Genomic DNA, 25,473 nt, shown 5'->3' on the forward strand with positions numbered 1-25,473 from the left:
GAAAACTATGTATCTTCTTATCAGCAAAGCTTGCATTTCCAAACACTCATTATAAATGATAGCGGTGTTACTACAGTGAAGCAGTAACAAAGCAGTACTGCATGAATAAAAATATCTGTTTCTCAAAGATTTCTCCAGGGGAAATGTTAAAATAATGGAAGATGCCATAAAGATATCTTTTGGAAAGCTGCAGGTGTTTTTTTTTTTTTTTTTTTTTTCAAATATATCAAATAGAGTACAGCAAAAATAGATTTCTTAAGCCTTATGCTCACTACCATGAAATACCATGGCCTTAGAACTGGATACAGCTCATGGAAACAAAAGGCCCAAAAATGCGAAGCTGCATGAGCTTTTCTAATGAAGGAGTTTGGAACATAATCCCTCCTTTCCCTTAATGGATGAATGAAGTTTACAGAAGGACAGTAGTGGGATTTCCTTTGAGTATGAATAGTTCTTTGTTGGATTTTTGTTTGTTTGTTTGTTTGTTTGTTTTTATTATTCTTTTACCAGATTGTATTTCAAGAAGCGTAACAGGAGACCCAGGAAAGAAAGAATTAAAAAAGGAAAAAAAAAAAAAAAAGCTCAAGGTGACATGTAGTTAGGGAATTCGCTTTCACTGCCAGGAAGTCAATGACTAACAAAAGTTGTCAACCCCAAACCATCAAGGAGAAGGTCTAGACTACTAGTAACCTCTAGACTGGAGGCTCTGAGATATGGGTAGATATCCTGATACATCCATCATGACAAAATTATATGACCRTCAAGCCTAATGTCTGCCAGATAATCATGCTGCCTGATGTCATCAGTTATCTGGGTTGATAAAGACCATTAATTTGAATGACACTGTCTACAGAAATTCTGAACACAGAATAGGAAAGGGCCTAAGCAGGGCCCTTTGGAATGGGCAGCGATGAGCTGTAGTGCCAGGTGGTCAAAGCCAGTCAGTGCTGATAGACTCTCTATGACAGCCTCGCCACTCCAGAAGCAATCACTGCAAAACTGCTCTGCCCTTGTTCTGCTCTRTGCTTGCAACACCCACATCCACAGAGCAATGTGCATTTATAAAACGGCACACTCCCTACCAAGACAAGCATGTAAACAAGCAAGGCATTTAGCAGTTTTACGCTTGCCATTAGGAGACACTTTTAAACCTAGAAGAAATCACATTTCTCACTACGTGAAACAAAACTGTCTGTTCTGGAGGCAGCAAAAAGTTGTTCTAAACACAAAGTGGTTGTTAACATGGATGAGATAATTCAGGATGACTTCAGTTCATAAACGGTTGGTTTAAGCTGTAAATTGTACCTCACTTAGCTTAAGCAACAGTTTATAAAGATAACTGCAAATGAAAATAAACATTGCTGGATATTCACTTTAGGAATAAACAAATACTTGGGCCTGAAAAGAGAGGAGCTCTGTATCCCTGCAGGCATCAGGGGGAGCTGAGGCTTTTTCTCCATATATTGTTCATGGAAAGTGCTATGTGATTTTTTTAAAATTACTGTTTTTTGTTTGATTATATCATTATAGTATTATTACTATATAAATTTATTTTTGTCATCACAGCATCACAGAGATTATCTGAATGTCAGTTTTAAAATGTAAAGCAGTTACTCTTCCTAGGAAACAGTCCTATATTATTAACTATGGCAATATGATCTGATTATGTTTCTAAGAGGGTATTTCTTCTCTGTTGCAGCTGTATGAAAAGGTTGCCCTTTTTCTGACAAATTTAGGTAAGCAGTGATAAATATAGAACTGAACAATATTGAATTGATTTTCTTGTGTATGTACCACAGCTGTGTTCAAACTTTCTATCTAAATATCAAATCATAGTTAACTTAAAATCTATAACAGTTGTTGTTTTTGTTAAATGTATTATAAATTTTATAATATAAAGGCTATTAAAAGATGTACATACATCAGCTTAGCTACAGCTGAGTTGAATCAGTAGTTGGTTCTTTCCCAATAAGTTTGGTTCTTGTTCCAACCCCATAGACCATGAGAACTGAACAAACAGTTATCATGGAGGCAAAGACATGGTTTGTCAGAGAGAGGTGAGTACTCAGCTCTCAGGTTTTGTAGAGATATGGAAATTGCAGAATCACTTTGGGAAAACAAATTTAGAGCTTGAGACTAAGGTGCTTACTGGCTATCAAATACTAAATGTTGTCCCTAGGATGGCAATSGTCTGTCACCATATAACTAGGGTTAGGACAGAGTCTGGAGATCCTGGGAGGTAGTAGTAGCTGGTCACAACTGTCAATGACCAATCTTACTGTCAAGGCCTGTTAAGCCAGGCATATTATTGCATGTGTAGCAAAAGTTTTTAAAGGAGGTTATTTTGAACCTGGTAYGTTGATGATATTAATGATGTATTTTGGATCAGGCAGACAGATTTGAGCCTTGCTTAGAGGAAACACCGAGCTGATTATATCTAGAGTTAGAGCAATTTTATGTCTGGAAAATCATAGATGATGTGTTCAAAACATATCTGTGTGAGAGGCTATTTTATTCTGTTTTTCATCTTTGATTTGAAGGTTGTAAGCTTAAAATGTTGCTGTTATCCTGTATGAGTGGAAAAGGCAGCTGCTACTTACAGCTGAGAAAAGTGACATCCAAGTGTGTTATTTGCACAGCATATGCCCTTTTCCTCCCAGTAACACCCTGGGGACAGTAAGACAGTCATTAAAGAGCTTGAAACTTGATTAGTTTCTGGCAAGTTATCATCAAGGCAGAACTACTTCTTGTAGCATGAGAACTCAGTGGGTCAATCTATTCTGAACATGTTCAGTCTCTTTTGTGTTTCCTACTATGTCTCAAAAGTCGCTGATTTGGTGTGGATGATCATTATCAGGGTAATAACCTCAGACTGGCAGCCCCAGTTACATTCAAGATTTGTTTTTCCAGTCTTTACATGACCTTTTTCTGAGTTCACTTCTGTGCTCCTCCAGCAATTCTGCCACTGTCTCCAAGTCTGGCTAATAAGCARCACTTCAGGTGCAGCGCTGTTGAAGTCAAACTTGTCCTTCCAACAGATTGGCATAAAAAATCCTTCATTTCTTTCTGCTTAACTAAACACAGAGTTGGGTTTCTTGGCATGCCTTTCTGAAGTACTAACACCACTGGTAATTTATAGTTTATTTTTTTAGTTTTGTTGATGCACCCATTTGAAAATTCCTCATGCATATATCGGCTCTGATTAATGAGAATCTAGTTTGTCAGTGCTGTTTCAGTATTTCCAATACTTTAATAGAGGTTTCCTTGGAAATAAAAATAGCAGACCTGCATCAGTGATGCCCATGGCCACCAGCGGTACCTCTACTTCTCCTCTGAATAATCCTGCTCACAGCAGTGGGATGACTGGTAGCAAGCTCAGGCCAGTTGGCCTGCAGCACCTGCAGGACATGATGCTGGTGTGTTGGCACAGAAGTTATTCTGCAAATTCCTGTCCTGACTACTGTTTAGGTGGGAATCAAGGGTCACACTGAAGGGAAGATGTATGTCTTCTCCTTTTCAGTTTGTSCAGTCATCCATCCATTGTGAAATATTTTTTTCAGTCCTCTGTGATGAGTTCCCTCGGAGAAGGAAAGACATGATTCATACATTGACAGCAGAGAGTCCATAGGTGCCCATCATGGTGGGTAAATCCATGAATCAGACCCACAGGAGGATTTGCTTCAGTTCAGTGTAACACCTCAAACAACAGGCACGCACGTAGCTGTGTGGTGAGATGTTTGCTACCAGTTTAGTTCCAGCAGATTGCAGAAAGGGAGGCAGCAAAAGAGCCTGAATGCACACAGTAATCCAAAAGGGATGTTGAATGTACATATTAGCACCACTGCTTTCTTACAGTCTATTGAGACTGCACATAACCAAGAGTCAGAACAGATTTCTAAGGGTAWTACAAGCTAGCTGTTCTTTGCTTCTCTCGGATATGATTTCTACTGTCAGCTTATATATTGAAATCAACAGGCTAATTTGCAAATGCAGTGCCAGCCCTGATAGGTGCCTGCAGCTCCTGTGTCAAGTAAAATAGTTACCCTGATTAAATCTCTCAAACTCTGCTCTCTGTCTTCACAGAGCAGCCTCGTACTGAGTCTGAGTGGGAGAACAGCTTCACTCTGAAAATGTTTCTTTTTCAATTTGTCAATCTGAACAGCTCTACCTTTTATATAGCATTCTTCCTTGGAAGGTAAGACATATTCATAGAATAAAGTACAGAGGAGAAATACAACTGTCTGTAATGAAACAAAATGGGACTGTATGACCAAACACCTCCAAATGCAAATTCCACAGTAGCAAGATAGGAGAAATTATTTCATTTTCTTTTAAAAGACCTAGAAACAGACACATTATTATCACTTCCTAGCACGATATTACCTCTTGCACAATTGGGAACTGATGCCTTCCACAATGCTATACATGCAGGTCACTTTGCTCTGTCTTCATGGGTATAATATGTACAGGTAATTAAATAACTTAAGACTTTCTTTTCTTTTCCAAATACTGAATGCTCTGTGTCCTTYCTTCTGTGATTTGGTCTGGTAGCTGTGAATTGAGAGCTATTRKAATTTGAGGGTTTTTTTTATAGAAAATGAAAAACTCCGTGTGTGCATGCRTGTGTATATATGTCTCTTTCTGTCTCTTCCCTAAAAGCAAAAGAAAAGCCTATCAGTAGAGATGGAATATCCATTAGTGTGGATTATTTGTATGTGGGAAGCATTCAGGGGGGAAAACATGACAGATTCACTGAAGGCAGGTACCTSATCTCTCATTAGGGTATAAGGAAATGGTCTGGTGGTTGAAAGTCAATTTCCAAAACCATTTTCCAAATTGACATAATCAGTTTTATTCAGATTTGCTCCCTCCCCTGCATAGTAAACATTAAGCAACAAAATATTTTGTCTTCATATAAATTTGGAAGTAAAATTATACTTGGCGCTCAATGTGAATTATTTTAGGAATCTCCCCAAACTTCTTGCAGCGTAACGTCATTTCTAGTTATATCAATCCTGCAAGCATGACATGAGACATAAAACAACAAGGTGAACTTTATTCCACTGTTGAATTCCTCTTTTGGGAGCAGAGGGCTCGTATAACATCGTTGATGTGTATTCCTGTGTTAAAGATTTACAGGACACCCTGGTGCCTACTTGAGGCTGATAAACCGGTGGAGGCTGGAAGAGGTGAGTGTTCCCTGAGTGCTCTGTTCCTGGAACAAGCTTCACTGATCCATCTGCTGCCAGTGTGGCTGCTGATCACAGAGGCAGGCACATCTCTGTGCCTAGGTGTTTTTGAGTGTATTCCTGGATTCTTGGTTGCTCTCTAACTCTACGCTACTGACATTCTACCATCTGTGCAGAAACATCTAGGTATTGATATATGCATCTGCATATTTTTTGCGGAGTTCTTCATTTGACTAATAGTGATAAATGGTTTAAAATTTCCTTACTTTTTTACTTTAGAAAAAAATCATCCTTGAAATAAATTGAAGTCATATGTGAATCTGATGACTTTTGACTTCTAAAATGTTCTCTCTCTCAGTTTTTTCAACTTTGCTAACCAGGGAGCTAAAATAATAATAATTAAAAAAAGAAAGGAAAAAAAAAAGATACGTAGAAGGATACATTTGAAAATTATCAAAACTACAGAGCAAACTTTCTGAAAGAGTTAATGTCACAATGTTTGATATCTATAAATAGAGACCGATTTAGAGAGGAATTGGGTTTCTAAGTCACTTAAAGACCAATCCCATTTTATGTTATATATATGCAGAAGTCATTGGAGATGAACAACAGCAGTGTACAGATCAATAATGTAGCCTCTAATGCTGCTATTTGCACACTCAAATCCCATAGCTTTCTTCCCTCTTTGCAGCTGAACAACTGAATAGTCTTTGCAAATACCTGATAAAYGGCGAGTAAATAATATACCTTCTTACCTTCTCAACATGAATTCACAMATGTTTTGGTTGATAGATGTCATTTAGAAAAAATGAGCATATATCAAATTATTCTTTTTTAAAAAAAGGGTCCTTATTTTGAAATATGAGCTTTGTGCATTCAAGGAAAGAAGAAGTTGTAACTAGGCAATTGGGAAGTTACTGGACATCCCTTTGAACTCCAAAACGGGCCCAGCTGACCTAATATCTTGTTGCTGCCAAAAGGGGCAGTTTTGCTCTTCCCTTGAGCCTTCCTCCAAATATTTCCTTCCTCTTCTTCCTTTCCATTGGCTATGATATTCTTCACATCTTGTGGGAAGCCTACTGGGTCTCCTATATCAGCAGGAAGGAAACCCTTCTTTTTCCTGCCTGAGTTATTTTTCTGATAAGTTACTGGACTGCAGCTCAAAGAGGTGCTGGAGAACTGGAGAAGCTCATGTGCAGGAGCAGAGACAGGAGGAAAAAGTAGCAGAGCGTGGGAGCAAAGTGTGGTGTTGAGGTGTCACAGGTTGGTTCAGTTYCTCTGCTGAAACTGAGATGCACCCAGATATCCTCCTAAAGGAAGAGAGAACATTCTCCATGATGAAACAAACAAACAAAAAGTGTGCTTTAAACAAATAAAACAACGATACCACCACCAAATACCAAACCTTGAGAAAAAAAAATATCCTATGTATTTTCAACAGAACTAGTCTCTACTATTTTGCCAGATATACACCCACTAGCCTTCTATGCAGTTGTTAGATGAAGCCAAATGCCAGACCTTTATTCTCCAGATATAGTCCACTGGCTGTGACCACATTCAGTTCCTGTGGTAGTGATGTTATGCTCGTAACATCTTTGATGTTTTCTTAGTACTGAACCTGTTTTTCTTAGCCTATACTGGCTCATGTGGCTGATTCCTAAAAACAGAATGATGATGCTTTAGTAATAAGTCCAGATAAGTTATTTTAAAAAAAGTGTCTGCCAACATTGTTAATCTGAAGAAAGGCTGAATGAGGTCAACAGAAACCTCAGCAGGGACACTGGCTCTAAGCATCACATAATACAGTGTGTATAAGAACCTGGTAGTGCATTTTATTACAGATCCTAAGCACTGTCAAGTTTTTCTCTCTAAAAGTTTAACAGTTCCAGTTCCAGGTCTGTGACAGTGATAAGTTTCACTTATCTGTAATACCCAGGATTTAACAGTGCAGCTTGGACACCAGTGCTTGGACCTGTAGAGCCAATYGCACAAAATGCTTTTTGAGGACAGGTAGTTTAGGGCTCTGTTCTCTTTCTCCCAACACCAAATTAAAATAAGATGGAATTACATAAGTTTGTACTRGCTCAGTGTCTCTCTCAAAAGCAAGACCACTTGTTTTAGCCACTGCTAAACCAAGTGCTAAAACAAGTAAGCACTATCTGGAGAAACTGAGAACCTTTGTGTGGAGTGAGAGGACTTTATTTTTTCAATAAAAATAGAACTCATTCATTTACTTTACTCAATAAACTTCTGTATATAAACTGTGGTAGTGAGAGGACTTTATTTTTTCAATAAAAATACGACTCTACTCATTCRTTTACATTACTCAATAAACTCCTGTATATAAACTGTTTGTATGTGCAGCCAGGAGGAATTCTGCATTCATTCTTAAAACTGAAGCCTAGTCAGCCTGCTCAAAATGTATTGAAATCATTGGAGAAACTTGTATTCTCCTTGCCTTTGCTTCTGTCCCACCTACAAAGTGCAATACATTAGCATCATTAATGTGAAAACTTCATTGATTTCTGCTGATTTTGATTTCTGCAAGAAAGTAGATGGTGGGATTAAAAGACTCATGATATAACTTCATATGCTCCCATGAGTTTAAATTCAAATATATATATATTATATATACACACAGCACAGAATTTCCCTTAAATATATTACCAAATATCCATGTACACTCTTTAAGAAATGCTTAACAACTCAGCATTATTTCTATTTAACTTTTGTTCCTCTTTTCTGTAGTGCCACCCTAGTGGATGCCTTATTGATCTCTGTATGCAAATGGGTATTATAATGGTGCTAAAGCAGACCTGGAATAATTTCATGGAATTGGGCTACCCGTAAGTCAATGCCATGCTTCTGCTTCTGTAGGTCAGAGAAGAATATTAAGTTTATTGCTGCATTCTGACCAGATACATGAAAAAAGATACAAWAGTAATTACAATAGAGAATTCATCCTAGAGTAGAGAATGCTTAAGAGACATTTCTAGACATGTAGAGGTAGCTATAGTTTCTGGTTTTTATAGTTTTCAACAGTGAAATATAACTGCTAAATAATAAATGGGAAGGAAATACTTGATTTTATTAAATTGCATTTCCCTGTTCTAAAACTCATTAAAAATAACTGTAGGACTATAGTGTTCCTTATGCAGGAAATATTATATGTATCATTTTTATCTGCTTCAGTATGTTCCAATTTGCATTTCTCCTTGCTGAGTGATAAAAAATGCCTGAAAGGCAGTTATTGGCTGGAAAAAAAAAATGCCCTGCTAGCACACACATGCTCAGAGACAGAAAAATGTTCAGACCTGATCTATAGGCAAGCTTCTGGGTGGGAGTGCCCCACTTCAGGGCACTGTAGAGTTGTGCCTTAGCTAAAAGGGTTGATGAGTATTCATTTCCTATTTGCTTATTTCCCATTCATTAATGCTTAATTAGCATAATTAACATAGGCAGTTGATGGCGGAAAGTGTGTGGCAGATCACCAGGGGAAATCAGCAAATAGGAGAATGTGAGGGAGGGCTGATGTGTTCAGGAGGTTTGTCCTTGCAAAGCCATGGGATGGGACATGTCCTGCTGCAGGGTCCACAGGGGAGCTAGCGCAGAGTTGGTCCCCGCTCTGCAGCACATGCTGCAGCAGCCTCAGCRCCGACCAAATCCCACCGGGATGAACACGGGGTTAATGATCTAAGCGGACAGAGTAACTGGGAATCAAAGCGGTTAGCACCTGCTTTCTCTCCYGGGTGCCCCTGCCTGGGTTGGTGCCCAGTGATGCCTGTCACAGTTCCACAATAGTTACTGCCAGAGGAATTAGCCAGGAAGGAAAAACAAGGGCAGCAACAGTGATCCTTCTCTTTCCCCTCCCTGTCCTTTCTGCCTCTTTTACTTGGATCTTTTGGCAAGCTGCTAATAAGGATTTTGAAGCCTGATAAAGAGCACCAASGGGATTAAAGCAGGAGACTCAGGGAGATAGAAGGGATCATTTAAGAAGGACGAGAGGTTTAATGGAGTGAACTCTGCTTAAAGTAAAGAAGTTGCTCAGTTCATTTTAGAATCACAACACAAATCTGGGTAATGTGACTAAGACTTGTTCTGAAGAGGAAGGGATTTGGTCTCCAGCTCTTTTAWTCCATCGCTCCAGCCCTGAAAGTCCTCTGAAGGAGAACCTATTTCCCCACCCCACTCTTTTCCTTTTTGGAGGGGTTGAAAGTAAAACATCCTTTAGCTAAATGCATGACTGGAACCAACGCTGTGTGGATGATCAGAGAATTTGGYGGCAGTCCAGCAGTTTACAAATTAATTGTGCCTCCATCCACATACTAGCTATAGTCTGCCTAGACTCAGGCAGTCACCAGCACCATGTTCTCCAAAGCCAGCAGTGGGGGATGTGTCCCCATAAAGTAGCCCTACAAGATGAACTAAAGCAGCCTTTTTTTGTTTGGGGGCTTTTATTTTCTGGTTTTTTTTTTTTTTTTTTTTTTTTTTTTTTTTTTTTTTTTTTTTTTGCGTTGTTTCAGCTCTAGTGCTGGCATGTGCTCCCACAAGGATCTTGGAGACACCTGGAAAAATGTGAAATGCCCCATAGGGCTCCAGCTGTTCTTTAGTAACAGGAATCTTAAAGGCTGCTGTCACTTCTCTCCCTGATACCTGCCACATTAGCTTGCATTTTGAAATTTCTGCCTGAGAATTAAAAAAATGAAAACCAGAAAGTTTCCCTCTRTGTGCTGAGGGTTGAGTGCTAGAGCATTTGCTGTTCAGTGGTTACATGTTTTGATGCAAATGCTGCCATGTCAGAGGGGCGCTCTGCTTCCTTTAAACACCACCTTGAAACCCTCAGAAATGTGAGTCAGTTCTCCTCTCTTGTGTTGCTAAATAGATACATACAGTAACTAGGAAATGAAGTATCAATTATTGCTTCACTTGAAACTGGGAGACTGCAACTTCAGCTTGGAATTTGACTTGGAAGAAGAACATATATCCATAGAGAAAAAGACATTGTATTACATTGCTCACATTTTTCAGGACATACAAATCAGAAAAAGACATTTCTTTGGATATTACCAGCAGTCTTCAATGTTATTAGCAGTGGGCATGGGTTTCCCCTCTCACATGATAGGAGATTAACTGGGATGCATCTCACACTATCAGTCTCCCATTCACTTCATCCCTCAATTTTCGCTCTTTGCAGGAGATTAGTTCTCAACTCTCTCACTATCCCATGGTAAGAGTAGGAGAGGTAGAGCACCAAAAGGGTGCTGCAGACTTCAGAGAATTACTTTTATTGACCTTAATCCATCAATCACAATCATGTTTTCTTAACAAGAGTGGATCTTTTTGCCTTTTTACATATTAAAGACCAAGATCAAGAGAAAATATTTCATGTGTTTTTGTTTGTTCGTTTTTCTTTTCCTTTCTCTGCTAGCTGTAACTCATATCCCTTGTTGGCTAAACCTACCAATGCATCTCTCTGACCTATGGGGCCAAAATATGGTGTTTACTGCAGATATAGTCATTCCTTTCCTCTCTCTCTCAGTCTTCCTCACTGCCCCATACATACTTTTCTTCAAGAAAAAGATGTTTCCCTTGACAATTTCCTCAGCCTCAGAGATGAAGATAGCTTTCAGGCCAGCAATTTTCATGGCCACCAAGTGTGCTGTTATTAGCCCACCCACTTCAGCCCTTTGTTTCTTTGAGCAATTGGTTCCAGACACTGTATTTCCATCCAAAGAGAMTTCTCTCCCTCTGGGATTGCACAGGGACTATTTGTTCTGCACAGCATTGAGCTACGTAGAGATACCAGCTCACATACGGGGAGAAGTCCAGCTGTATCAGCTCTCAATTTCCTCATTTCTCACTTGGTTTTCAGATATCTCTGCACAGCATTGCATTGGGCTACATGAGCAGGCCCCAAAATGACTTGCTATTTTGTGCAGGGAAGAAGCAGCAGCCTAATAAAAGGTTGTCAAAATCTCTCTTTCATTTCAATAGCATGTAGGCCCCACTAACAGCCCACCAACCTTAATCTGTTTGCATACCGATTTCACTGTTGTCAGCTATGTGCATTACTAATGCTGTGTCCCTCGGGGCTTCAGGAGATTCATTTTGCAAGGTATGTTGTGCATGCTTAGCCTCTTTCAGTTTGACAATGGGCAGTCACTAATGTCCTTTATTTTGTTTCTGTACTTTATTTAAAAATGTAGGCTAATTCAAAACTGGTGGACCAGGAGAAAACTACGACAAGAGTATGGCACACAGAGGAAAACCAGTTTCCCACAGTGGGAAAAGGACTACAACCTTCAGCCTATGAATGCTTATGGACTCTTTGACGAATACCTAGAAATGAGTATGACACTGACCACATTTTTCTCTCTTTTGCTAGATTTTAACCTTTTTGTTGATGTTGAGGGCTGTTGTATTCTTTTAACTAATGCTGAATTAAGCTTATGAGGCTACAAAATGATAATCATTCTCATAAGTCAGGTGAGGAATGGGAGTGAGTTTTTAAGGAACAAACCAAATCAATATAGCTAACCACACTGCTTCTCGTTTGCTAACCTCACATTTATGAAACCCTTCTGAGTGTTGATGACTTCTGGCTTTGTGAAGGCAAGGCTGTTTTCCAAATTGCTGCCCACCTCTTTGCTTGTGTACGCTTCTACACAACTTTGCTSGGTTTTGCTCAGGCAAATTCCCTTGGACTCCTATTTTTCAGCTGTGTGGCACAGGGCTATATGCTTGTTTATGTTTAAAATTGTCACTATTTGCTACCTCACATTTACAAAGTAGCTTGCTGCTGAAAGATCTTGCTTAATCCAGAGAAGAGGAGAGGATAAATTATGTAAGAAATGTTAGAGAATAAGAATTTTTGCCTTATGTGAGTGACCTGCACATGCCATGAACAGTTTTTTTCTCTATTCTTTTTAAATTAATTTAAAGTCTGACAGTCTGAGAATTTTACAAATTTGCCTGAGTGGTTTCAAATGACTGCCCATAACTGCACTGCAAAAAGAARTGTATTCAGCTCTTAGCTTTGCAGGTACTAAGAGATCCTAGCTGAGGCTGGAGTAAAAATATTCATTCCCTAAAAGTGCCACTCTTTGACCTCCAATCTTCTCTCCAAATTACAAAATGTAAATGTGGCCCTTTCTCCAGACAGATGCACATTTGTGCTATCCTCCTGGCTCTGAATATTTGGAAAAGAAATGTTGTACAAGAGTCACTAGATGATTATATAGTGCAGAATAAGGTGAAATTTTATATATATCATCTTCCCCATATAATGCCTTGGTATCTTAGACTTTGGGACAGAATCTCAACAATTATGATCATTATGATCATTCCTTTCTTTTCTAGTTCTTCAATTCGGGTTCACAACCATTTTTGTGGCAGCTTTTCCACTGGCACCACTTCTGGCCTTACTTAACAATATTATTGAAATTCGGCTTGATGCATACAAATTCGTTACACAGTGGAGGAGACCTTTAGCCTCAAGAGCCAAAGATATAGGTGAGCACTGCGTACATGTGTGTATGTGTGAGCATGCACGCATGCATGATGTGGGAGCACATGTGCCTGCGTGTGTGTGTGTTGTGTTAAATTTAAGGCAAAGCACTGATCGCTTCAAGCAAGAGTGATTTAAGCTTACTCCCCTTTTTTACTCTCAGCCTGCTCCCCCTGTTTAGGCTCAGACTTTCTGGACCTGCTTCCCTCAGGCCTACTCTGAATGTTTACCCTCAAGCCTATTCCCCATTTTTACCCTCAGGCCTACTCCTACTGTCTACCCTCAGATTTACACGACCTGTTTACCCTCAGGCCTACTTGACCTTTCARTTGCTTCAAAAGTCACCTGGATGCGACCCTACGCTACGTACTTTAAGTGTCCCTGCTGGAGCAGGGAGGTTGGACTAGGTGATCTCTAGAGGTCCCTTCCAAACTCAATCATTCTGTGATTCTGTGATTCTCCAACTGTCACTGTGACACTCCGTCACTGTGAGCCCATGCTGCAGAGCTGTAGGTCGGTTCACACTGGGCCCAAAATGCCCAGGTCATGCCTAGGCTCTCAGTGTGCCATTGCCCATGCACATTTACATTATTGGCATGACATGACWGTATGGATACAGACAGAAACTCTGGGTACCCAAGGTCTCTACAAACACAGGCAGACAGAATTGCATGTGCTGTCATGTGGCAAACTCTCCTCCAAGCACAAGCAGGGAGGCCTCATAAACCATGAGGTTTACAGCTTTTCTTAAAGCTACTCACAGTGGTTTGTTTGAGTGAAGGTCTCCATGAGCAGGTTTTTTTCTGGCTTCAGTCCTTTCATGGGAGTAGAAATAGGGTTCCTTGAGGTCCTGCAGCTTTACATGGAAGATTATTTTTACTCAGTAACTATCTAATTGAAACTGTATTAAAATAATAAAAAGAGAGAGAGAGAGAGAGTTGGGACAACTACTTCAGATCATGTAGTATTTTAAGAACTTTTGTCCTTGTTTCCCTGAAGCTAATGTACTCTGTTTTTTTTGCACAGGAATCTGGTATGGGATCCTGGAAGGCATTGGAATTCTCTCTGTTATCACAAATGCATTTGTTATAGCTGTGACGTCYGATTTCATCCCTCGACTTGTTTATGCTTACAAATATGGACCCTGTGCAGGCCAAGGAGAAGCTGGGCAAAAGTAGGTTTTTCTCTGGGAAAGTTACTGTGCATTAAAATTACTGCCTCCTTGAATATATGTAGCGGTATTCTCTGTGTATGTACAGGCAAACCAAAATTTATTGCTTGTACATAGGTAACAGATATTAGTCCAGGTATTGACATATTGTATATTCATAGTATGAGTTGCCTAGGTAACTRTAATTTATTAGACTAATTCAAGGAAAACTTGGCAGAACCATTAGAGAGATTTGGTGTGTGTAATAGTATGCTATTTCCATCCTTGATTCCCACTTGTACTTCCCAGCTGGTGGACATGGATATAACCCTCTTTAGTTATGAGGCAGTAMTGATGTTCATCAGATATGGATTTAATCAACATTTTAAATTTATTCATTAAACTTTTTTTTTCCTGTTGTGATACGCAGTATGCATTGCTTTGAAAAGCAGTGTCTAATAAAAAGTAATTCCCAACCAATAAATTAAGATATAGTTACAGGATGAAGTAATCTGATTTTCTGCTAAAACTCGAGTCTCTCAGATTAAAACTTTCAGGAGACATTTTGGGACTGAATCCCTGCTTCCTTGGTGGCTTTTCTCTCTGTGTGGGTAAGCCCTGAGGCTGGGCCAGGGTGTGCACACCTGCCGGCAAGTGGCAGCATAGCTGCCACGTGGCAGCTTTGAATACCTGGTCTGTTGGGCTGCAGGAAGGCCACTGATTCCAGCCCAGCCCACACCGACACTGCTTACAATTCATCTCCTAGCCACTCTGCTAGTAAGGACCCTAGTGTTAAAAGAAAGAGTAGAGAGAGTGCTTATGTTTTGCTATACCAGATTGATTTTTTTTTTCTCTACCAGATTGATTTTTTTTGTCCTCTGCTATAGAAAGTGGCTTCTTTTGTGGCTGCTTTTAGCTGTCAAAATTTTGACTGTTACTATTGTTTAATTTTATCGATAGAAGAAAGGCACTTCCTGGCAAGGCAGTTCCTAATCAGTAGAGCTGCCAACCTTAGGACAGCTTGCTGTCCTAAGAAGAGTCTAGTAATTTTAGTAGGTGGTATGAGGCAATATTCCATTTATTTTCATAAGGAGTTAGAATCTCCTCACTGGTCAAGTGTTTGATCCAATGCCAGTCATTCCTCAGCATGTGTTTCCCTTTGTGCCTTTACAAATTTCCATAAGACATTGAGTCACTATCAGCAATTTTACTGCGCTATTGATTTTCTCAGGACTACTGTGAAAAAGCAAAAAGTTTTTAAAATGTTTACTTTTATAAAGAAGCAAATATGAAGCATAAGGGGGAGTAAGCATAGGGGAAGTAGTTTGGCTCAAGGAGAAAGCTGTTGTCATCTTAGAAACATCTTGTACATTGTGTTTGCACATCTTTGACATTTTCCTAAGTGAGCTACTCRTTTAAAATGATAATCTCTGGAGGAATCAACTTGGAAAGAAATTTTTTTTTTTATCACTGCGTAACTTAAATGAAGGAGGTGGAAAACATTTGTGGGTGTTAGACCCATGTGATACAGAGATACACACTAATACTATTTAAAAAAAGGTAATTAATTTAAATACCAAATTAGAATAGATCCTTWAAAAAATGCATTTTGGTTTGATGTAGGAGGCCTGGCCTTATACTGCTGTCATTATAATCCAGCAGTACCAAAGCAGATAGAAAGTTCCAATCTCCCTGACTTAGTTTTTCCAATTGTTGTGCCAGAGGTTCAGAAAGTTGAAAGTGAATGGTTCTCCATTGATATGAGATTTGCTGTTCAGTAATAGTAAGAATTCTACATTCCTTGTGAAACTATGTTTAAATGCTATGTGGCTTTGACTTAAAAAAAACATATAGACTGATTTGGAATTTAACTTAAAGGATCATTTTAGGCCACCTAAGATTCTTGGTACCCCTAGCAGTTCTTGGCAGGACATAACTAGCTTTCACACTTGCCATTAAACTGTTTTTCAAGCATGGGTTGCCTCACCCAGAATTCCTCCAAGCTTGTCTTAGATACTTGTCCAAATACCTGGAGGATGGCTGCTGGAGTCCAAGCACTGTGTGAGAGGTTTTTGTTTAATGGATGTTTGAGAACTACTTTCTGTTGCAGCCTTAAACAGATCATTTTCCTGCCTCTGTAAGTCAGAACTGCCTGGATATTTAGAAGCTGCCCTTGTGCTCCTGCTTTGTGCAGTACTCACCATTTGGGTTCAAATACTATACTTGCAGAGTATGCAGTGTATCATATGGAATAGTTTTGTGAATAGGCTAGGTTTTATCTGATCATTTTTTGTGTGTGTTGGAAAATAGGTTTAAACATCTTTTTGATTAGCTCAGTTCAGCATAACWGTTAGGAGAGCAGAGCTAGCTTTGTTCCCTCCTTCCTTCTTCCTGTCTTGAAATCTGGCAACCTTGTGTAATGCCACAGGTGTTCCTTAAGTTGTATATTTGAAGATGGTTTGGGTTAAATACCCCAAATACTCAATTCAACTGACTGAAGAATTCAAACTTTCTCAGTCTCCCTGCTCTGCCCAGAGCAGGGAGCCTAGACTTACCCAGGCTTGGAGCTGTGCAGAAGGAACAGCACAATATTCTTCCCTCAACTTCATTAACACTGAATTTGAGCTTCTTAGTGACTCTCCAGCCCTTTGTCAGGCGTTATGCATTCTCTAGTACCTAGTGTTCTGCAAACCTTTGTCTCTGAATGCTCAGTCACACTGAAACCTTTCAGTACTGAGTTCCTTTGATTAACTGGACATTTTGGAGAAGAAAAAAWATGCCCAGTTATTTCCATGAGCTGTTTTAAATCAATCACTTCTCCATCTAATACTTGTCCTTTGTGTTTGTATTAGGAGAGTAACAGTGGAAATATTCCAATTATCTTCCTAGTACCACTCACTCCTTTTCCTACTGTGTCAGCTTCCAGTAATCTCTTTTCTAAGGTAGTCAGTTTCTTTAGTCTTTCTTCTCCCATAAAAGTCTGCCATTGCTTCCCTTTTATGGTTTAGCTGACCCACTTCAGTGCTTCTGTTATGTTACCTCAACAACTTTTTCAAATATTAATAAGTGTCACAGTTAACTATGGATTTTGTGAAACCCAGAAAACATCCTCCTGGGTACAGTAGTTAATGGGAAAACCTTGCTGTGCCCTGACTGTCCAGGACTTTTTTCTTCTCTAGGTGTATGGTTGGCTATGTTAATGCCAGTTTATCTGTATTTCTGGTGTCTGACTTTGAAAATCGTTCAGAGCCAACATCAAATGGAAGTGAATTCTCCGGTTCACCATTAAAATATTGCAGGTAAGCATCTCATTAAAACACCTCTCTGCTTATAAGGCACTGTAAGGGAGAAATATCAGGATACATTTTGAACTTTGAAAAAAAAAAGGTAACAGAAAAAATAAAAGTGTAATATTCAATACACCCTAGTGATACTGGTCGAATATTACTTGCAGGATTCCTTTCTTTCAACTGAGGGAGAAGGTGAAAAATGGGTATCTTGCAGGTGTTCAGGATTTGAATGAGGTTATGGGATGAATCAAACACAATTCATATTATCATGGGGATAATATGGTACCACAGGGCTAATAATAGTTGCCTATGGTTACTTAGCTACCAGTGAGTTGAAACTGCCATCAGGTTACAACATAACCCATACACAATGAAGCCAAATTGCCCAGGAGTGACCACACTGAATCATTTCACAGGTCTGTCTAGCCTAAATAGTGCCAATCCTGAGCTTGCTTGAGAAGTCCAACATCTCTTATCCACTGAATGGTTAATGTGTTTTTATGCTTGCTTGTGGGTGTCATTTTTAGTAATAATCATATACTTCTGGTCATCTCAGCTTGCAGATTGGACAAATAGCTGTCTGGAACAAGCTTGTAATGAGAGGCCTAAGCAACCAATTAATATTAATGGGCCAAAGAATTAAGAATCTACATAAAGCTCTTAAATGAGATCTCCTTCAAAAAATACCAAATGACAAATATACCTACTATTTTTCTGTTGCAGTGTTGGTTTACCAGCATGAGTCCTGGTAGCTGCAGATTCTGATCACTCTCTCCCTTTCTTTCCCAGCTTCAGGCATTGACTTGCTGCCACTCAAAGCCAGTGGTAGAAATCCCATTAATGAATGCAAAAGTTGTTCTCTCAATGTCCCATACATGGAAGACTTAAAATTGGTGCCCCAAATCTCTAGAAGATAAACCTGTTCTTTGGAGGTACACTGAATTCGATGTATACCTACCCATGATAGAAGGTGTCTGTCTTTCTCTAGCTGAGTTTTTCAGCTGCTTAACCCATCTGAATTCTGCTAAAATTTCAGTCACTTGAGCTGTACTTTAAGATAGATATTGATAAGGAAGGAAATACTTGTATAAATGTAGGCATGTTTCCAGGAAGGGCAGTCTATCAGAAYCCCAAAAAAGTGACCAGTATTCTAATGCTTGGATTCAACACAGATGTTCCTGGGCTGTTCTGGTTGTTTATGAAGGTTTATGAAGGTATTTCTGTATGTGCAGTACTTGGTTCCTGACAAATTCAAAAATATGAGACACTCTGCTGAATTGGGACCTGAGCCAAGGGCTTAAGTTATGTGTTGCAGTTATGAAACATCCTAAACTTTGAAGTCAGCATGCTGACTGCTGAGAAGATCATCTCAAATTTAAGGACTTGCACTGGAAATAATACAATTTAAGAAAAAAATGTTACTGACTAGGATCCCAAAATGCAGTTTATTTTATTTCATATAGCACCTTCTGAAATTTCAGAAGGTGAGACTTAAGGGGGAAAAATAGATTAACTCTCATAAAGATGAAATTACTGTTTATTTCTTTTGCTCATCTGAGTTTTCTTTAGTTTCTTAYAACTGACTTAGTGATCAAGCTTTAGTATATTATTTACCATGGCATTTTCATTACTGTTTATAATGGATTTTACATCCCGCGTAGGAAACAAACAAATAATGAATTTCCCACTACTTTTAAATTAAGTTTCTACAACATTATTTTGGAATTACAACAGTGCTAATAAAAATGGGCTCCAGAATGGTCAAATTTTCCTGATTCATAATTTGTCCATGTAGTTTTGGGGTTCTCGTGGACCCAGCTTTCACAATCGACATCTCTTAGTACTCTGTTGAGACCTGAAGTCTTTAAAGAACCATCCCGTGAGCCAAGGCACTAGATCATTTTCTGACACAGGCTCACAGGCTTTGCCCTCATGAGGTAGGTAGTGTGATGTGCTCCATTATGGTCAGAATCAGTTCCCCTAGGATTTGGGTGCCTGGACTTCAGATAGAGACTTCAGTAGAGCTTCTCATGCTTTATTCTAGGGATAGTACCTATGGGTCTTGGGAATGTGCTTCAGTGCTTTAAGATGTGAACCAAAGTGTGGCAAGTGGAGATGATGAGGATATTTGCTTAGCATTGTTAAAATAAAACACTAGCATAGGTGTAGCCTAAGAAATAAGCAAGAGTTTTGGTGATTATCCAGTGTGAATAGAGATTATTTTGGTGCTAGAAAGATACAGATAATGAGCGATGGGGGTTTGATTTGCTCCTGCTCTTAGGTAGCAGGCTGGGAACTTGCTAAGTACTGTGTTCTGTTTGTCTCCCAGGTACAGGGACTACCGAGACACTCCTCACTCCGCTGTGCCCTATGGTTACACGCTGCAGTTCTGGCATGTCCTAGCAGCACGGCTGGCTTTCATCATCGTATTTGAGGTCAGTGGCCATTCCACTGGAAAGTATTTTTGCTGCTCTGCTGTAACAAAAACAAAACAAAACAAAACAAAAACAGATATCCATTTGAAACTTTTCCTTTAGGCCCAACGGGGATGGTAGTAGTTGAGCTTTTCCTGTAAGTTTCTGATATGTTATCATAGTTTGTATCTCCCATTCTGTTTTCTGAAGAGTATTTCAGTTCTAAAAACTAAAAACTAAAAGGTGAACACTTCAATAAAACTCACAAAGGAAATAAAAGCATCACTTCCCATATTTGCATATCACCATTATAGTTTTCATTCGAATTCTGTGTTGGCTGGGAAGCTGTATGCTCACAACTGAGTGAGTAAGGGATGAAAGAACATGAGAATAAAGGATGAAATTGGAAGAATTTAAAAATGGAGATTGTGGSCTTTTTTTAGATGCTAAAAATAATGCTATTATATTAGTACGTACTGTCAGTATCTCAGAAATATTTAAGACAAGCCAGATACAAGTCAGCATCAAATAACACGTAACGAATGGTGATTCAGAAAAAGAGAGAGAGGAAGGAAGAACAAACTGAGGTCATTTCCCAACCAAAATGCAACTCCCGAGGCTTGGATTTCTGATGCTTGAAAATCCACATTTTCTGTCAGAAACAAGGTGTTCAGCATCCCTCCAGCATGAGCAGTGTGAAATGCCTTATAAGCTGTGAAGAAGCCAAACAGAGAACAAACAATTTTTGAAGTCTGTCCTCCTTTCTGAAGCAACTAGGACTTCCAACTCAGATATAGAAGTTGTAATCACCATAACTTATTGGCATACCTTTTATGAGCACATATTGTGTTTCTGACTCAAATACTGTGTAAATTCATTCTGACCTGGGATTTCAAAACACCTCTTTGAATTGCAGAACGGAAGTATCTGAGTTGGAGGGAAGGTGAGGAGCCAACTTTTTCTTTGCAACACAGCTGAAAGAAATGATGAGTATTTTGCAGTATCATTTTTGTATAGAAAGCAGTTCATCCCGTTACCAGAGGGATATTCATTCCTAACAACCTTTGAAGAAGTGAATCAGATTGTACTCCTCTCTGTGTCATCCCATAGCGTATCACCCTCTACAAATACTGTTATTCACCCATTTAGGCATGAGCTTCAGGACACAGAAAGGTTGGGTGTCAGAAGCAGCCTAACTTCATGAATATATAGTGCTGTACTGTAAYTTGCTGTACTCGTATGATATATCTGTACTGATGTGGTATGTCAGCAGGTGTATCAGTGTTTTTTGCTTGGCACTGTCTTCCGCAGGTGTTAGGAGGGATCTGCTTGGCTCTTCCCCTTACTCTTTTGCAAAAAGGCAACATGACAAAGACAGATGGAAAACCATGACTGAGATGGCACAAACTGAGCTGTGTGCCATGGGTAGACAGAGAAGCGTTTTCTGAAACAGCAGGAATACGAGGGCATGCCAAGGGCTTCCTAGGACTGCTAGAGATGGGACTACAGCACCATGATTGGAGCTCAGGAAGTGCCACTTGTTATTGACATAGATCATTTTCAGACCAGTGGGCCTTGGGGAATATGGATTTGCTGACGTAGGGCTGGGGCATCCCACCCAGAGCTCTTGATCCTGCTCCATACATGTCAATCTCCAGACATCCCAAGGCCTGTGGATTTCCACAGTTTACTGGGTGCCAAGAGTTATCAGTGGCTGCTAGGAGACCTTTGTATCTCTCACTCACAACAGGCCTCTGTGGCTTTCCCTCTTGGTAAGGAGGAAAAAAGAAAGGAAAATCATAGGGAGGCCTCATGTGTTTGCTCTCTTGGTTGTTTCAGAAATAAAAACAATTGGACAATTGTAGCAGAAAACAAACTTGTCTTTATCTACAGAGAAGACTAATGGTTTTTTTCCTTTTTTTTTTTCTTTTTTTGTGAGTGTTATACCTATTACAGTAGAAGATTTCCCAATTAGATAAATAGTTCAAGGTATTTCTTTCAAAAATTTATATATTAGCTCAGCTCAGGCACTCCCTGGCTCTGAGCAATGTGGTAGTGATTATTGTGGCCTAGTTCATATGCAAAGGTGAATCACTTTTAAAGGAATTATTTGYCCAGGCTTAAATAAGCATTCTTTGATGATCCTAAGACTGAAGAAACTTTTTTTTTAATATATTTTTTATTTTTAATTGGGCAAAAGAACAGCAAGTTAGACTTTGCTGCTTCTTTCTCTTGAGGGCAAAGTGCATAGAAAAACATCATGTTTTCTCTCAAAGGAAAGATTTGGATTGGACAAGAATGAATATCTTTATTTCTTCTATCTGGAATGAGTGTCTAATCCCATCTTGCTGAGATGCAGGATTAGTCTCTTTTTCTATTCTTCTTCTCAAATAAAATGAGTAAATGTTCAGAATCTTTTAGGAAAAAAAAAAAAGAGAGACTCAGGCAATCCCATCCCACTCGAGCTTTGCTATGGCATGCCTAAAACATGAGGTACAAAAGATCAATTAATTAAGATTAATTTGTATTTAATTTGGATGTTTAGTAAACATGAGTGTGGGTTTTGGTGAGGTTTGGAGTGTAAGAGAACTGCTGTTCTTTATATGGATAGTTCACTGGTTTGAATATTCACACAAAGATTTTGTGAAAACAAGAACGTGTTATATCCCTTGGTCCACTGTAGAATGCTCCACTAATGCCAGGTTCTTCCCATATGAGTCAACTGCAAAGACTGAGCACAAGGGTTTGAACACACGGAAGGCAGAACAACTGTGGGACCTTATGTGGGCCTGGCCGCCCTTGGCCTTTGCTGAGGTCCACAAGCCAAAGCCTTCAACTGGAGTCTTGGTGGGAAAAAGCTTCAGGATTTGTTTTCTTCAAATTTAGTAATGGGCTTAGTTCTGACACAGCATCTGTGTGCGTGTTGAAAGGAGATGATGTTCAAGAGAAATAGAAAACACTTGTTTTCTTCCTGAGCATAKATTCATTTTCCACCCTTTTGTTTTCACAGCACCTTGTCTTTTGCATAAAGCACGTGATTTCCTACTTAATCCCAGATCTCCCGAAAGATTTAAGAGACCGAATGAGGAGAGAGAAATACCTGATTCAGGAAATGATGTATGAAGCTGAACTAGAACGTCTGCAGAAAGAACGGAAGGAAAGGAAGAAGAACGGAAAATCTTATCACAATGAGTGGCCGTGATGGGGTGAGGAAGGAACTGCTTAGGGAAAAATAAGCATTACGCTCATTAAAATCTCTTTTTGCTCTATACTAGAAAGTGCAAAGCAAAAGAGGAATAGTTAGTGAATGCTGTGTGCCCTTAGCACATGTCTGTTCATATTTAATATGGTGCACATATTACTTAAGTGTTTTGAAATTAGAGGTCTTACAGGTGTAGTCTTCTCCAAAGCTGTCAGAATGAGCAGATCAGACTAATCCTTAAGTCCTTGCACTATTTCCAGGAAACTCTTAGACCAGTTTGAAGTCCAGGCCTAAATATCGAAGTAGTTACATATATTACAGTGTTTTACACAGCTTAGTGCTTTTGTGGCTCCTTGTCTCAATGGCCATTTATTTGGAAATGTTATCCTGAAAGGTTGGGGGGGGGGGGGGAATTTAAAGGTTTGAACAGTGCTGGTAAATCTACAGAGGCTGTAAGAATGAGATTTGTCCAAAAGGGGCCGCTGTCAGTAACTGACAGGTCTAAAAGGGCTTCTTGAACTGACAGATCATACCTACTTTCTTTTGCCAACTGTTTAGTATTAAGGAATGAGAAATTTCCCAGATCATTAAGCCAAAATAATGGAACTGTAAGCCTGAAGATGGCAGAAGTGTTGGATGAGGCAGTATGTATCAAAATGTGCTGGTTGAGCATTGTGAAAGCTCTACAGCCTCTTGCCTCAAAGTGATAACACTGCAATTCCTGCAGAACACAAAGCAACATAATTGGCCACAATATGAAGGAACCTCTAAAGCCAAGGATGTAGGAAGACAAGTGGAAACATATGTCCTGCTGAGATCCAGCAAAATAAAAAATAAAGGAGTTGATCTCCTAACCTTTTTTACAAATAACCAGCGCCATAAACTGTATAATTTTAACATAAATCTGAAGTAAGTTCATTCATTTAAAGGGATTACTTCTTTCCACTGCAAGGTAGAATTGTGGAAGATTTTAATGATAGGTAATATTGCTTGGCAAAAAAAGGGACCAGAAGGAAACATATTCTACCTCATCTCTCTAGCCACTGCACTTTGCTTTCTCACAGCCAGGAGCCTCCTGCAGTAGTGATCTGTTTTCCTACATGAAGAGGATAAATAATGGCACAGCAGTTGCCTTTATCAGTGCTCCTGGCCCAAACCTCCAGTTCCCATGGAGCAGCATAGTCACTGAGGGAATGGCAGGATGACTCTGCTTTCCATTGACCACCTGCCAAAATGAATGGGAAATCCAGCTGATGGTCATGGGTTGTGTTCCTGTATGAAGAGCAAGTGAACTTGTTTGCTAGTCTTTGCCTCAGCTTAGAGCAGCTATGGGCACTGCCCATGGGGACAGCAAGAAAAGGGGGATATTTCTGCCTCTGTAGATGTCATCCTTTGACATAGGGTAGGTCAGTAGGTCCCACCCACAATCTACAGGTGCACATGCAGTCTGGGTTCTCTTAGGCACCATCATGTAAAATCACATCCAAGCCAAACTCACATGCAGCTGGCTTATTTTACATACCCTATGTTTAATAACAAGGATAATAGATGACAACAGCTAGGTAGTTTCCTAGGCAGTAAAATGAGACATAAATCATATGTAGAATCAGTGTTGCCCCTTGGAATTTTAGCCTTTCCTAACTCCTGCAGCAAGACATGTCTTTGTCCATGTAATCTCTCTAATTTCTAAGATCTGAAACAAAATGTATTACAAAGTAAACTGACCTCCACTTCTGAGGAACCGCTGCAATCTAATGTTCCAAAAGCGCAGCAAAAGTACAATAGATAATAATTGCTTTGGAGACTAGTTTTCAATATAGCTACATTCTGATGAATTTTGATAATATTGCATTACTAAAAGTTGTGTCAGATTCGTTTTCTCTGGATGCTGAATATGATACTGAAAGAGCYTCTGACCTTCCTGACACATCCTGAGTCCATTTCTGTGGCTCAGTGGTGACCAGGCAACTCAGAGATGTTTCTGTGCAGCTACTCTGCAAAACCGATATGGCCTTTGTCCATCCAAGTTATGTAGCTGAACACTAAGGAGAGATGACCCCTTTTTATTTAAGTTTCATTAGCAAATTGTAAAACAAGTAATAGGCTAGTGATAATAAAGGGAGATTTAAAGGCCTCTAGCTAGCCGCTTTATACAGGGCCCATATTTCTGATCTGATGTTTGGTTTTGTTTAAACCTCCAGGTGATGGTCCTATATATTGTTTACTTATTCCCACTCCACAAGAGCACTACGTTCAAGAGAATGAGAGAAAATGCAACCTCAAAGCATGCCACAGACATCTTCCATAGCAAGCAGGACAGCTCACATCAAAGAATTTACTGTGAAATCATCTTGCAATCAGCATAGGATTGATCACCATAGACTACTCTTGACAGGAAGCATGTACTTAATAAGCAATTAAACACCAGTTTTTAAAACCAAGGGAAAAACTGTATATTGGGGCTGTTTTTCAGCCTGTTTGCTACATTTTTTGCATTCTGTCCAGTGCTGGTTTTACAAGTCTTAGAATAACAAATGTAAATGAAAAACCTGGATACTCTGACAAAAAGAAAGCCTAGGTATATAACATCGTCTGCTTTCAAGCCACCGAAAACTGAAACTTTGTTTCAAAATAAGTTCTTTTTTTTATTTCCAAACTTTCTGAGGGGATTTATGTTATTTACCATATATAATATATATATAAAAGTATATAGAGAGATTG

General features: G+C 39.3%; 1 protein-coding gene across 4 annotated transcripts in view; it reads left to right on the forward strand.

Moving 5' to 3' along the window:
* Positions 1-25,400, forward strand: part of ANO4 (anoctamin 4) — a 160,850-nt gene extending 135,450 nt beyond the window's left edge. For all 4 annotated transcript variants that reach the window (XM_026053523.1, XM_026053522.1, XM_026053524.1 and 1 more), the window contains 11 exons: positions 1,700-1,736; positions 4,084-4,195; positions 5,132-5,189; positions 7,938-8,035; positions 11,396-11,538; positions 12,549-12,701; positions 13,723-13,870; positions 17,026-17,145; positions 19,466-19,571; positions 22,561-22,756; positions 24,954-25,400. In XM_026053523.1, coding sequence (XP_025909308.1) covers positions 1,700-1,736; positions 4,084-4,195; positions 5,132-5,189; positions 7,938-8,035; positions 11,396-11,538; positions 12,549-12,701; positions 13,723-13,870; positions 17,026-17,145; positions 19,466-19,571; positions 22,561-22,752 — 1,167 coding nt within the window. In that variant the 3' untranslated portion in view covers positions 22,753-22,756; positions 24,954-25,400. The remainder of the gene's footprint in view (positions 1-1,699; positions 1,737-4,083; positions 4,196-5,131; positions 5,190-7,937; positions 8,036-11,395; positions 11,539-12,548; positions 12,702-13,722; positions 13,871-17,025; positions 17,146-19,465; positions 19,572-22,560; positions 22,757-24,953) is intronic.
* The last annotated feature ends 73 nt before the right edge of the window (positions 25,401-25,473 follow it).

Source organism: Nothoprocta perdicaria, unplaced genomic scaffold (assembly GCF_003342845.1).
Source record: "Nothoprocta perdicaria isolate Ctin4 unplaced genomic scaffold, notPer1 scaffold_116, whole genome shotgun sequence".
Lineage (NCBI taxonomy): Eukaryota > Metazoa > Chordata > Aves > Tinamiformes > Tinamidae > Nothoprocta > Nothoprocta perdicaria.